The 13,789-nt window shown below is 42.4% G+C and overlaps 1 protein-coding gene across 1 annotated transcript; it reads left to right on the forward strand.

Annotated features, from left to right (window-relative positions):
• Positions 1 to 4,167: 4,167 nt before the first annotated feature.
• Positions 4,168 to 13,231, forward strand: SPRYD7 (SPRY domain containing 7). Its single transcript, XM_080375136.1, has 5 exons — positions 4,168 to 4,330; positions 5,667 to 5,783; positions 7,316 to 7,482; positions 9,125 to 9,227; positions 12,009 to 13,231. Exons 1-5 carry the CDS (start codon positions 4,225 to 4,227, stop codon positions 12,104 to 12,106), a joined length of 591 nt encoding a protein of 196 aa, XP_080231262.1. The 5' UTR covers positions 4,168 to 4,224; the 3' UTR covers positions 12,107 to 13,231.
• Positions 13,232 to 13,789: the final 558 nt, after the last annotated feature.

Here is a 13,789-nt window from a genome sequence, read left to right on the forward strand (position 1 = left end):
TTTATTTACAAAGAATGTACAGCCACGTCCCATTTCCTTGCACACAGAGGAAGCCAATGGGAGGGAGTACTGTGCGGCAGTCCAAGTTTGCTGCTCTAGCCAGGATGCTTGCCCAGAAGAAGCTGTCCCTTGGCTTTTTCTCAGGGCCATACACCACTGCTTCTCCCACTGTCTGCTGGCTCTCGCGTGGTGTTTCCGGTCCCGGACATGCACACAGGCAAACACAGCTGCAACCAATCTATGCTCTTGCTGCCGCGTTTGCAAGCGGTCCCTAGAGAGATCTCTCTGACTTTCCCCAAATTAGTGCTTGCTCATACAAGTCACCTCATCTCAGCACTTGGCCACGCAACCCTGTGCCGTGGGCAGCAGTTCCGAGTTTTCAGCTGTCTTACGCCATAAAAGAACTTAATTGCTCTTTCCTGAACAAAGCACGGACAGCATGCCTGTCAGTTTTAATGAGGTTTGTGATTGCCCACAGATCAAAGCTCTGCTCTACTGGGTTTTGCTTATATTGCATAAAAAGGAAAGGAGAAGTGACCTCAAAAGTAAATAGAATGAGAAACAAAATTAATTTTCATATACAATTTCTTCTAAGATTTGGCAAGTGTGAGACAAACTGTATAAAACAGAATACATCCTACAGAACATTAATCCTCACAAGAACACATTATAATGAATATTTCAAAAGTACAAGCACAACCTGTTTTTCATCTGAGACCTTGTCTGTATCATCTTCCAAACCACAGGCCTGACCCTGGGAGTGGAAGGACTGCTTTCAATAAACAAACCTTGATTTTCCAGTCCTGCACCATCATTTACTTCTGTGCAAGTTGCATGGAGACGTCACTAAATCCATTCCAGCATATTTAATAACTATTAAAATTGGCTTTCACAGGTGTAAATGCCTCCACAAAGCTTGTGGCAGCAGAGAAGCAAGTTCCAGCAGTTTTTACTAGCCGGGCAAACAGGAATTATATTTCTGAGAACTGATTAGTTGTGTTGTGTCACATGCTGTAACAATGGGAGAGAGTTCCCCTCCCTCCCATGGATTTGGCGGTATCAGGGAATCTTTCTGAAACATACTTGTCTGCAGCCAGTATATCTACTTTGCAGGGCTAGTGAGAGATAGTGGTATTTTGTGAAGGAAACCCTGAGCTAGAGAAGAAAACAAGTCAACGACCATCATTTTCTTTCAGCAGGACCTCCAAATACGCCTGCATTTGTGAAATGGATGGGACTGGTCATTTTCCTGTTCTAACATGGTTCCCAGACAAAATGTCTCTGCTGCTACTGTTCAAGGAAACAAAGTTAAAACCCCAGAGCAACAAACATGTTGAGGCATGCTGAGCATTAATTTTCCTTCCACTGTGGGAGGGTCCTAAATACTTGGCCTCCCCAGTGAAAGAAATGCACTTTCAAGAAAGGCAAAAGCTGAATTAACCCATTCATTACCAAGCACGATTCTAGTTCTAAATATTGGAGCCCAATCTTCATTTTCTTGGGGCAGTTCTTTGTGCGCTGTAAAAACATTAGTGTTCGAATATCTCTGAACAGGCTGACAAGCACATTTACAAATACAGTACTATCCTGCTGCAATCACTCACCTCACTCTCTAAGAAAAGCATATGAATAAGCCATGTTTCTTACCAGCTGACCAGATGACTTTTGCCTTACTTCCACCAGACCAGCATTATCTGCTTGATTTTGTCTGGTGCCAAAGCCTTTGCTCAGGGCATGAGTACATCTTTGCCGCTGTTCCTGCACAACCCATTGTGACACCGAGCTGTCACCAGCTGTTTGTCAGGGTGCTCAGCAGGCAGTTTCTGCACCTGGAGGGAGGCAAGATGGGCGCAGGGAGGAGAGCTGCACTGACCTTGGTCCCCTGAGGCTTCCTGCCTGCCAAGCACATAGGCACTGGAGTCAACGTGCTCCAAAGCAGCACCAGGAACTTTCCCAAGCTGTGGCGTGCACTTCACCCAACACGTGGTGCAGTCTGTTGGCCTGTAAAGCCAGCCTCTCAAGTAAAGAAATTAGCGGAGCAGGAAACTGGCAGGAAGCTCCCAGCTCCAACCACTGCTCCCCAAAGCCCCATCCCCTCAAGTTCAACTGATCTGGCAAAGCTGACTTCATGTGGCGAGATGTGTTTGTATTCCCAGTGCTCATTTTGGGGAAGAAGGGACTTACTGGGGCTCAGAGAAAAAAAATGAGATGGGGAATCATTTGGAGGTTGAATCTTTTTCTGAGTTGTTTTCTTTTATTTTTTTTTAACTATATTAACATTTGTCTTTTAGCATTTACTGTAATAAACCCACAGCGTGTGACAGACAATAAAAATCCCGCAGTGACTTAAATGGGACTAATTATGTGAACAACAAGCTACCAAGGAGAATCATGATGCCCTCTGTACAAAATAAACAAACATCAGTTTCCATCTAATATTTACTTCTTAGAAGTTCAAGACTAATCCCATTTGGCATATTTTAAGGAAGTGAGCTCTTGACCCCAAATGTTTATGGGTTGTAACAGTAAGTCCAATAAAAGAAAGGAAGCATACTTTAAAGCTGCTCTTAAAATCAGATTGGGTTTAGGTACAATTTTGAGAAAGACAGCATTCCACCTCATGTTTCAAGTAAAGGATGTGACTGATGCAGCCCATCCAGACCAATAAAGTATTTCTGGCTATGAAGATTTCTTCTAACGTGGGATTTTTAATATCTGTTTAACCCCTTAAACACCCCACCCCAACAAATAACTTTGTACTGCATGGGTTATATTAGTTGCATCGTATTATATACTGTAATAAAATGCTAAGAGGGCTTTCTAGGTGAAATGCCACAAAATAAGACACCAGCTGAAAATCATGAGAAACCATTTAATCTCAAATTGGTGGGCAGATAAATAAGCTTTTAAATATAAGTATTGAAATTATCTGCTGTCTGCAAAATATTTTAGATCAGCAGTTCATGGCACAGCATTTATTGGATATTTTTCTGTAGATAAATAAAAATGTGAAGTAGGTACAGGTGGGCTTCTATAGCCATGTTATTACTATTTACTACTATATTTGTTGGAGCCCGGTTTGTGGCCCCTGTTCTGGATGCTGTGTGCTGCAGGGACAGCTCTAAGGTTTTTGCCAAAGAAACACTTGCGTAACCCAAAGGCCACGAGTCAAGCCACAGCTTTTTAAATTATGTGGCATTCTGCCTCTATGAAAGGGACACAGAGCTGGTCTTGAAGTGTGCTTTGCAAAAAAATGGTAATAATAGGATGCTGGATTTTCACTGTAGCATTCTTTACAGCAGGATTCGCCCGGTCCCGAGTAAATCAGGAAAACACTCTACCAAAGCTTTTGAACAGATTAGAAAATACTCTGTAAGCAAACAGGATCCAAAAACTTCAGTTAAGACTCAGTAGCCGGACAGCTCTGGAATACGAGGAGAAAGGGCAACCCACAAGGAGCAGGCGCCGCGGGGGCAGGCGGAGAGACCCTGGCTGGGCCCGGCTGCGTGAACCTTTTGCTTCAAGGAGCCCTGTCTTTCCTGCCTTTTCCAAGAAAGAGTTAAAAAAAAAAACAAGGGGGAAGGGAAAAAAAAAAAAAAAGGCAGAAGATAAATAGGTTCCTTGTTACTTGGAGCCAGGAATAACTGACCAGTAAATTTCCACAAAGGAGTCTCTTCCCACATGGCCCAGCACTGTGGAGTTTGTTGGTGTGATACCTACCACCTGCCCACCATGATCCCTTTCGCCTTTTTTTAAAATATGTATGTACATAAATTTTCCATTTTATATAAAAATATATACACGTGTATTGTCCTTTCTGTGGCTGCGCGCTGCCGGCCGAGCACGCCGCCGCCTCAGGCCACCGCCACATTCAGACCCAGCTCCTCAGCTCCGGAGGAGAAGGCGCAGGTTTCCGGCTGCTCTCGTTTTAATTTAAATTTTCACTTCCTGAGGGAAGATGGGGTTTTAATGTGATTTTCTTTTGAGACCGTACTCGGTTTCACGACACGCCCGGGGCCGAGCGGCGCGCCACAGGACGCTGCCCGCCATGTCCCACCGCCCCCCGCCACGTCGCGCCGGGGCGGGCAGCGGGGCCGGGGCGCCCCCCGCTCCGCCGCGCGGCTCCACCTCCCGCCCGCCAGGGGGCGCTGCGCCCGCCCGCGCCCCCCGCCTGCCCCGCCGCCCGCCGTTGCGTCTGCGCGGCACGGCGGGCTCCGGCCAGTCATGGCCGCCTCCGTGTTCTGCTGCTTCTCGTGGTGCAGGGATGGCGGCGCCGGCCACATCCCGCTGAAGGAGATGCCGGCGGTGCATCTCGACACGCAGCGCATGGGTAAGCGGGGCGGCCCGGCTGCCCTCCCCGCGCCACCAGCCCACCCGTGCCAGGCCGGGGCCGGGGGGCGGGCGGAGGCTGAGGGGCGGTGGCGGCGCGGGCGCCTCCCCGCGGGGAGCCCGCAGCCCCGGGGCGCGGCAGGGGGTCGCCCGTGAGGGGCGGGCGGGGGTGCGCGTCCCCGGGCGCTGTGGGCGGGAGGCTTGAAGGCGGAGCTGACGGGTTTCATACGGTGTAGCCCTGCCTGCCCGGGGGGAATGTGCGCCTGCCCCTGGAGTTTATCCTCTCCTCGGTGAAACGCGCTGGCAAAGTCGCTTTTTGACTGCTTCTTTAGAAGGATTTGGCAGTTTTCAGGAAAAGAAATGTCCCTTTGCTTTAAATTCTGTTGACGCTCATCAGCAGAATGAGCGTGGGGAGGTGTGGCTCAGTGTCGGGGGGTGTCTGAGGGACGCCGCGGGTGTCGGTCAGCTGAGGCGAGGGATGGTGGCTCCGAGCAGAGGAGGTGAGTTCTGGCGATGAAGGCTCAGAGGGAGCCGAGCCATACAGAGCCTTGTCCATACCGCTGCTCGAGCGTCATCCTCAGGACGAGCTGTCCGCAAAACCATGCCTGGGCTTTGTTGAGCAGAGAAGTGGTCTGGGCCAGCTGCAGCAGAGCCAGGGAAAGAGCTAGGAGGAAAGCAGTGTGGTTGAACCAGAGTCTAGTGCTCAAGCACAATTGCTAGTCTGTTTTTATTCGGTTTTATCAGTGGGTTTTGACTGTGTCTCATGTTCTTGACCATGACAACAGTGCCTAAAGATGAAGTCTTCTGCTGGAGGAGGAAAACTTAGCAAAGGATTTTTTTCTCTCTGTATTGGTAGGCATGTTTCTAATAAAAGGATTTTTTCAGGGAATAATTAAACACCTTTCAATTCCGTCAAAAGTTTCTACCCAATGTGTCTTTCCTTCCCTTTGCTGAACATTTTTTCTCCAGTGTGTAGAGACAGGGTACAGGGCTGTGGTCTCGCAGTGAACCCTTTCTGACTAAATTGTAAGTTATGCTTCTGATGTGGTTGAGCAAAGGTTGTAATTGACATGGAGCCATAAAATGCAAGAGGCTAAATTAGAGCAGTGTATAGATTTAAAATAAATAAACCCTATCTGAAAGATGAACTGGCCTGTAAACAGCTTTTCTTTTCTTACCTCAAAGTGTCACCTGTCATCATAATTCTCACAGACTAATGAAGCTCTTACTTGGGGCAGAAAGAACAAAAACTGTTCTCAATGTTTAGGACTGTTAAAGTCTGCTTCTGGACTTCTAAAAATGTTTTGATATTTTGCGGGGTTTTTTTCTTCTTGCAGGGACAGATGTTGTCATTGTTAAAAATGGCAGAAGAATATGTGGCACAGGAGGCTGCTTGGCCAATGCACCTTTGCATCAGAACAAGAGCTATTTTGAGTTTAAAATCCAGTCCACAGGTTAGTCAGCAAAAAATGTTCAACTTTAAACTTGGAAGGTATGTCAGATTGTCTGTTGGTGGTCATATCTCAAATACCGAGCACATGCATCTTTCTAATTTCATCCTTGAACTTGTGAACATCGGAGAGTTTTATAAGGTGTCATTGTGTAGAAGGAAATTAATATATTTTTTAAATTGTGGCTCTTAAATATTTGAGAGTGGTAAGTATATTACTAAAGGAGTGGAAATACTAAACCACTGTATTATTTTGTATGCTGTTATGTGCATGTTTTTCAGTTAGCATATTGTAGGAAAGTTTTTTGGTAAATAAATGCTTATGACCACATAAAACACTGTAGGTATGAAGTTGGGTTTTTTTTAAGCAATGCAGTTTATCCAGCAATATTTGTAGCTATTTGTCTACCTTCATTTGCTTTTAATATGCACTGTGTTTGCCCAAGCAAGGGTAACACTCCTTGTGTTAAACTTTGCTGTTCAAATCAAGTAAGTGTGGCACTTACTCTGACACTGCCTTATCAGGAGGAGTCTTTTCAACACCCTGTTTTATTTGTTTTGCACAAATATAATGCAAGGCAGCTGAAAGTGAATGAAATTTGGAAGCATTATACTTTTACTAATAGTCAGCTTCAGTAGTAGAGTGCACTCCAGGTTTGCCTGTATTCTAACATGAAAAATCAGACATGCATTTTTAAAAACAACATACACTGTGAAAATGAAGCCGTATCTTTCCCTAAGTGTGTAGGGATATAGGTGGAGGGAAGAAGAGAAGTGTTAGTCCAGAGACAGGCCATATGATACCAGCTGGAGCGCGAAGCTGGTGCTTTTTGGGTAAGGGTTGTTTGCGTTCAGTTGATTTGGAGTGCAGGCAGCATGAACACAAATCTGTCCAAAACACTTTGCAGTCAAACTGGTTGTTTAGTTTTGAACTATATGTAAACCCCAGATCAGTCTTAACTTGACCATTTCGGTATCCTTTATGTTGGGGGAAGAATCCCCCACAGCTGTTGTTCATACATGGTCATTATTCACACAGGTACAGTATCCATGTTCTTATACTTGAGAAACACAGGAAATTAATACTCCTGGTCCCTATGAGCCGTGTCTTTATTCCTGTGCCCCAAGGCAGGAGAACTGTAGATCATTTAAGTTAAAACTTCAATTCCCAGAATTGTCCCTGCACAGTCTATTAGGGATCATCTGTGGGGTCACTCTGACTATTGGAAAGTTTTCTGAAGTTTTCTCCTTTGCTAATTAAGCACTTTCTGTCTTTACCCACAGGTTTTCTTGGGTTTACTTTTCCTTTCCTCTTCCTCTGTCCCACTGGGCCTGTGGGGGAAGCGAGTGAATGGCTGGGTGGTGCTTAGCTTCCTAGCAGGGCTAACCCACAATAGTCTTGGTATTTCCAAGAGATACTTACTACTAGTACTGCTATGGCACTGGTTAAAAACACATTCTTTATGCTATTCCGCTTCAGTAAGATAGTATTCAAACTAATGGTTTTTTTCTTTCCCTGTTAATGGCACGTTTTAGGGATTTGGGGTATTGGAGTTGCAACCCAGAAAGCAAACTTGAATCAAATTCCGCTTGGTCGAGATGTCCATAGCCTGGTGATGAGAAATGATGGAGCTCTCTACTATAATAATGAGGAGAAAAATAGACTACCAGCAAACAACCTTCCTCAGGAGGGTGATGTGGTGGTGAGTTTCTTAAGCCTTCTTTACTCCCCTAGATTCCTCTTATTTACAACTCTGTGGTCAGGCTGACTGTTTCAGTCAAATTGTTCAGTTTGCATCTCCCAGTTTGGAAAGTGCTGATACCAACTCCTGTTGTGTTTGAATGGATCAGCAGCCTGCATATCTGTGGACTTCATTCTCAGCATTGATACATTTCTGAATGAGGAAGAGACTTCACTAATGTTTGAAAAGTAGCCTCTCATGCTTGGTTGCAGTATCTGCCTGACGGATAACTCCCACAACAAGGATCCTACACTGTTTGAGATAGGACCTCCCTGAACAAATAATGTGTTGGAATGCATTACATAGCTATGCACCATACCCAGCGGAGCTCAAGATCCTGTAGCTAACTGGTTAATGATTAGAAGGACAGAGCTGAGCAAAGACAGGTCCTGGATGATAAACAAATTGTATTTTTAGTCAAACTTTTGTAGGGAAGGAGAGTTAGTAAGTGGGGAAGGGGAGTAATGCTCACTGGGAAAATTATTTAAGAATTGAGAACAAATGGAGAATCTTAAGATTTTTTGGTGTCTTACTATTCCAGGTTTCTCAAAACATCTTTAAGTGACTTTGTTCAAAGGGTTGTGTTTTATTCCTTTAATTTTCTTAATATCCTGTTAGAGATGTATTTTCAAAAATACATGGGAGCAATGCAACAAAATTGAGACCATTTATCATCACTACTTTTTCTTGCTGGGTAACCTTGCCTCTATGTAACAGTGGTTAGAAATTTCATCTTTAGAAGCCCCAAAGAGCTAAGGCTGACTACTCCATCCTTTGCTCTCAGGTACTATTATTATTCTTCTAATCCCCTTTTGAAATTGTTTTTTTGGACAGTTGCAGACTGTTTCAGGGTTTGGTCAACCTGTGTCATCTGAACAGCTTCAACTACTCACAAAAAAGTAGCTGATGTGTTACTTCTAACTCCCCAGTTTTCAAAAGTTTCAATTTATTTTGTTCTGTCATTAGGTTGCTGAAGTACTGAATGACAGCACAAATTGTCACACTCAGCCATACCAAAACAGTGAGAAAAATGATTTAGCTAACAAATAAGTAACTTATTACCTTGTTAGCATTTGCTTTCTGCTCTGCAGTCAGCATATTTATGGCATTCTGTATGAAACCATGGTCTGTTGCTGCTGCCAGAGTGAATGACCTGAGAGAGGTTTCCGTATGTAAGTATGGACAAATAACTTTTATAAATAGTGACGCTCTGAATTAAGTTTTATTTCCGTGAGGAGGTATAAACAAGAAGACTGCAAACTGCTTAATATTTAAAATCATGATAAACTTTGTGTTTCTTTAACATGGTGAAAAGTAGTTTGGAAATTTGTTTTCTAAACTTTGTAGGATGCAGTGTGCAGTACTGTGATGCATCCAAATTGTACGAGCGTTAAGGAATCCTGACTATTTGAAAATACAAATGTTACCGGTCATTTATTAACTTCTAGTCCTTTGCAGGAATATTTCCAGTGAGGTTTTCTAGGATGCTGTGGTTTGCATAATGGTGTTAAAATTTGCCTGTGGCTAAGAAAGCTAAATTAAGTAGCAATCTTACATGTATAAACTTGTTGATGCTTTTTTGTTAATTTTCTGTACTTTGTAGGGTATTACATATGACCATGTAGAATTAAATGTATATTTAAATGGGAAGAACATGCATTGTCCAGCTTCAGGAATCCGAGGGACTGTCTATCCAGTGGTCTATGGTAAGTCAGAGATTTTCAAACTGTTTCACAGTATGGACAGTATTTTTGTACCAAGTCTGTCTTGTGAGCTATGTATTCTTGCTTAAATGGCAGATGCATCAATCATTTATTTTTGGCAACTACATTTTGCCAAATGTACAAATTGCATGAAAATACAAAAGTATATTTTCACCTAATTTTTAACGCTTAATGGTGAAAAGAAGTGCTGTTTACTGACAGCTTACAGTGTCCACATCCAACCAGCTGGGCAGTTACTGCACTTGGTCTAAAAATTGCAAGGTGAAAAACCTGTGAAACAGATGAGAAAAAGAAAAACAACAAATTCAAACTTATGTAGACTTGTGGGCTAATCTGATTTATCTCTGAAGCTTGGTATTTATGCCTGTTAATTTCACATACTTTATAAATGCATTCAGTGTTAAATACAAGTAGATACTGAATTGCTGTTTATATTTTATTATGGAAGTCATAACTTTAATGTATTCCTAGTACAGCTGCTTTTGCTATATAGTGGTACAGCTCTTTGCTGCCGTATGAAATTGGTGCCCAATTCTGAAACTCAGCAGTTGTGGTAGCTGTTGTGCCAGCAACCATCAATACAACACAGCAGTTTTGAACAAGAAACAAATACCATATCCAATTAATCCCTGCATAGGCAGTTTAAGGAACAATTGATGAATTATGGAAGGTGGAATTTGGCCAAGATGTGTTAATGATTTACTCTTCCAGAACTTGGTGATCGTTTTGGAGTTCCCAAGTAGTTAGAATTCTGTTTAACATCTCATCTGAAAGGCAGCATTGCCCTTGGCTCAGTGCATAATCAACACTACACCCTGGGCTGGCCTGTAATTTCCAGCAAATGATAACTGCTCATTGGATTCCCAGTATTATACCTAACCCATGTCCAGTTTATTCCTGTGTGAGCTTCATCTAAGCAGTAACCTCTTGCAAAATCGTTTTGCTCTTGAGATACCATTAGCTATATGATGTGGATAATTGTTTCATTTCGTGGTTGGTTCCTAATGAACTGTTGGCATGTTTCCGTTTATATCTTGATAAATTTGTAATACTGAGTTTTATGAACGGGAAGAAAATATTATAGATGTGTTGTAGAGCCTCTGAAGCCTATAAATGTAGCTGACAAATTACAGCTTTCTAAGCTACTCGAGTGGCAATTGTTTTACATAGTCATACTGTGATGTGTTCTTAGGCCGCGTGATGGCGCTGGTAAAATGTTGTGGCAGACAGTAGCTGCCCTGTAGCACTGCAGGATCTCCCGGTGCCAAAAGCTTCCTGAGCAGCGGGAGGAGAGCTGCTGTGTGATAGTTGATTGTTGCATCTTCCCTATATTTTGGAAATAGTGTTACATAACATGAAGAATACACGTTGCTTTCAGAAAACATTTGGTGGCATGTTAGCCTACTGTAAATCATCTTTTTCTCTGACTAAAGAAGTTCTGTGCCTGAGGAATGCAGTGACTTTTTTATTGCCAGGCTCTTATTGTCATCTTCCACAAGCAGGCACAATTTCGTCATAATTATCATGTCTCCTACATGTAGCTATAACAATTGAAGCCTGCAGATTGCTTTCGTGTGGTACTTACTTGGTATAAACTATAAATGTCCTTAATTTAATGTGAACTTCTAGCCATGAGAAGGGATTTTACCATAGAGAAAAGAGTTTCTTAAGCATTTACCCTGTCCATAATTCAAACTGCAACTGTAGGTATCTTTTTAAAAGAATCATGATAGAGCAGGCAAACACGGTGTCAAGCTTGAGAACGTAAAACAGAAAAACGGACTTAAAGGTTGTTCCCTACAGCAGCTATACCTTGGGCGCTCTTGCGGAACTGAAATACAAACACTGCGTAAGTACTACAGAACTGTACAGATACACTGATAGGAGTTTTATCTGAGCCTAGGAGGGAAAAATTCCTACGTTGGCTCTCAGATATCTAAATTCCAAACCAAAATATGGAGATGAAGCTTTTCTGTTTTCACCTGATGTTGCTAGAGTACCAGGTTTGTCTTGGAAGTTGTCTTTGAAAGATACCTGGCTCTTCTGACTGGTTGGGTATTTCAGTTTGCTAATGCAGTACATGAAAGCTTTGCTCTGAAAATGCTCAGCAATTTGTTTTTTGTATTCTACATTGAAGGTAGTAACACTTGTGTCTCAGATTATGCAAGGGCTCTAAAACTGGGAGAAGTATTGTAAAAAATCATTAACTTCCAACTTAGAGGCAGTCAAAGAAGCTCTTTTTGGAGCATACGCTAAAACAGATGGTCTGACACCAACCACTGCAGACATCTGAAACCTTGTAAACCTCCAGAGAAGTCATTGCAGATAGCTGACACTCCAGCAGAATGAGGAAGTGGACAGAAAGGTACGTAGCTGAGGAGGTGACAGCCCTTCAGCATGTATCTGGTAGTGTCCTTAATCTGTAGATTTCCAGAGAAATGGAGGAGAAGATTTGGAGGGAATTACCTGAAGCCCTGCTAACACTCCCAGTGAAGTCAGAGGTAGTGTTCTCATTGACTTCACCAAGGACAATTACCAACTAAAGTAAACAGCAGAAGAGAGAGATGATTTGCCGTCATGTGTAGGGCTTTAGCAAATTTGTTGAAGAGATTTCTTTTAATTGTATTGTATGTATGTAGTGGATGTGTTTGAGAATATTCTTCATGGTTTGAGCATAGTATATAATCTAGTAAGATGGTGTAATAGAGGATCAAACTGTAAGTATTCCTTATCTAATTCCCTCTGTTTGGTTCTTTTCTGCAGTTGATGACAGTGCCATTCTGGATTGTCAGTTCAGTGAATTTTATCACACACCTCCACCAGGGTTTGAAAAGATCCTCTTTGAGCAGCAAATCTTCTGAATGTCTTCATACTGAAAATTTGCACCGTGCACTATTATAAAAGCTTTGTCATCTAAATAAAGCTTCACTTTACTTTTAGGGAACATATCTGTATTTTTAGTAAGTACTTGTGACTGTTGTCTGCAGAATTAATATGTTAACTGCAACACCAGGTAACTGTGTTGCAAATATGAGATTTCTGACAATGTTTTGTGATTGAAATTGAGTGTTTTGGGACAGGGTTTTTCTCTGATTTGTACTTGATCCGTAAGGAGACTAAGGGATATTATTGTCATCAGTATTACATTCAGTGTTTTGAATAAACTGGAGCTCTCTAAAGCAAATAGTTCTTATGCATATGATAGCTATGGAGATGGATACTTCTCGTGTTTTTTTCCCCAACTTTTTTCATACAGAAGTTATGTACTTTGTTTAAAGGAAGCACTGTGTTTCTGGTCTGTGATTTGGAGTCGTGGTGTCCCAGTTGTGCACAATGACTAATAATATGATGGCATAACTAGTAGCTAGATACTTTTTTTTCACAAGGTGTAATTTATTCCATTCCCTGAATCCTAGGACTAGCAAATATAACTTAATCTATTTCTCCTAGCTTTTCATTTGCTTTTATTGTGAAGCTTACTAGTAATACTTTTTTTCTTTAACCTTCCAAAGTAAACCTGAACACTACCTGTGTTTTTGAGGACCACTGTGCTGTGTTGCTCCGGCAGGAGAGTAAGTACAGATCATTCAACTTGGGTATGCAAAGAGCCAGGTGAAGGGTATGAGATGTTATGGTGAAGCCTTACATCTAAACTGTAAATTACATTATTCTCTTATGGAATAGCATATTTAATTTCTTTGTGAATCATTTGTAAATGATTAATGGCTAAGACATTGTTCTAAAATGTGATGCCCTTGAATATAAATTGTGAGATGCTTTTTTTCCCCTCTTGTCATATTTAATATACTTCCTAGAAGAATTTTTATTGTAAAGAAAGTCTTCATACTGGATGTTTGTTTTTAGTTTTTGGCTCTTCCTGGGTTAATGCATTTGCATAAATGAATAATTTTACTTAAATATTTTTAGAAATTACCTGATTCTGAAATTTTCAAATACAAACAGCTTTCTCAAAGCCTTTCACCTTATGATTTTCTGCATCTGTCTTTCATTCTGAGTGGCTTGTGTTTTCCTTCCTTTTAACCTTGCTTCCCACGACAGTGTTGGGTAGAACTTTCCACTTCCAGCACCTGCATGTAAGCAAGGAAGTGCCTACAAGGCACCATTATGGAGAAATCCCCAATGGCTGAGTGGCTGGGCCCAGAGGGAGGTGATCAGTGGCACGAAATTTAGTTGGAGGCCAGTAACTAGCAGTGTATTCCAGGGGTCAATACTGGGTCCAGCCCTCTCTAATATCTTCACTAGCGATCTGGATGATGGGGCAGAGTGCACCCTTAGCAAGTTTGCGGGCGACACACAACTGGGAAGAGTGGCTGACATGCCAGAGGGTTATGCTGCCATCCAGAGGGACCAAAACAGGCTGGAGAAATGGGCTGACAAGAACCCTGTGAAGTTCAGCAGGAAATGCAAGGTCCTGCAGCTGGGGAGAAACAACCCCAGGCACCAGTATGTGCTGGTGGCTGTCCAGCTGGAAAGCAGCTTGCCAGAAAAGGACCTGAGCGTCCTGGTGGAACGAGTTGAACATG

This window comes from Falco punctatus (assembly GCF_963210335.1).
Source record: "Falco punctatus genome assembly, chromosome: 2".
Classification (NCBI taxonomy): Eukaryota; Metazoa; Chordata; class Aves; order Falconiformes; family Falconidae; genus Falco; species Falco punctatus.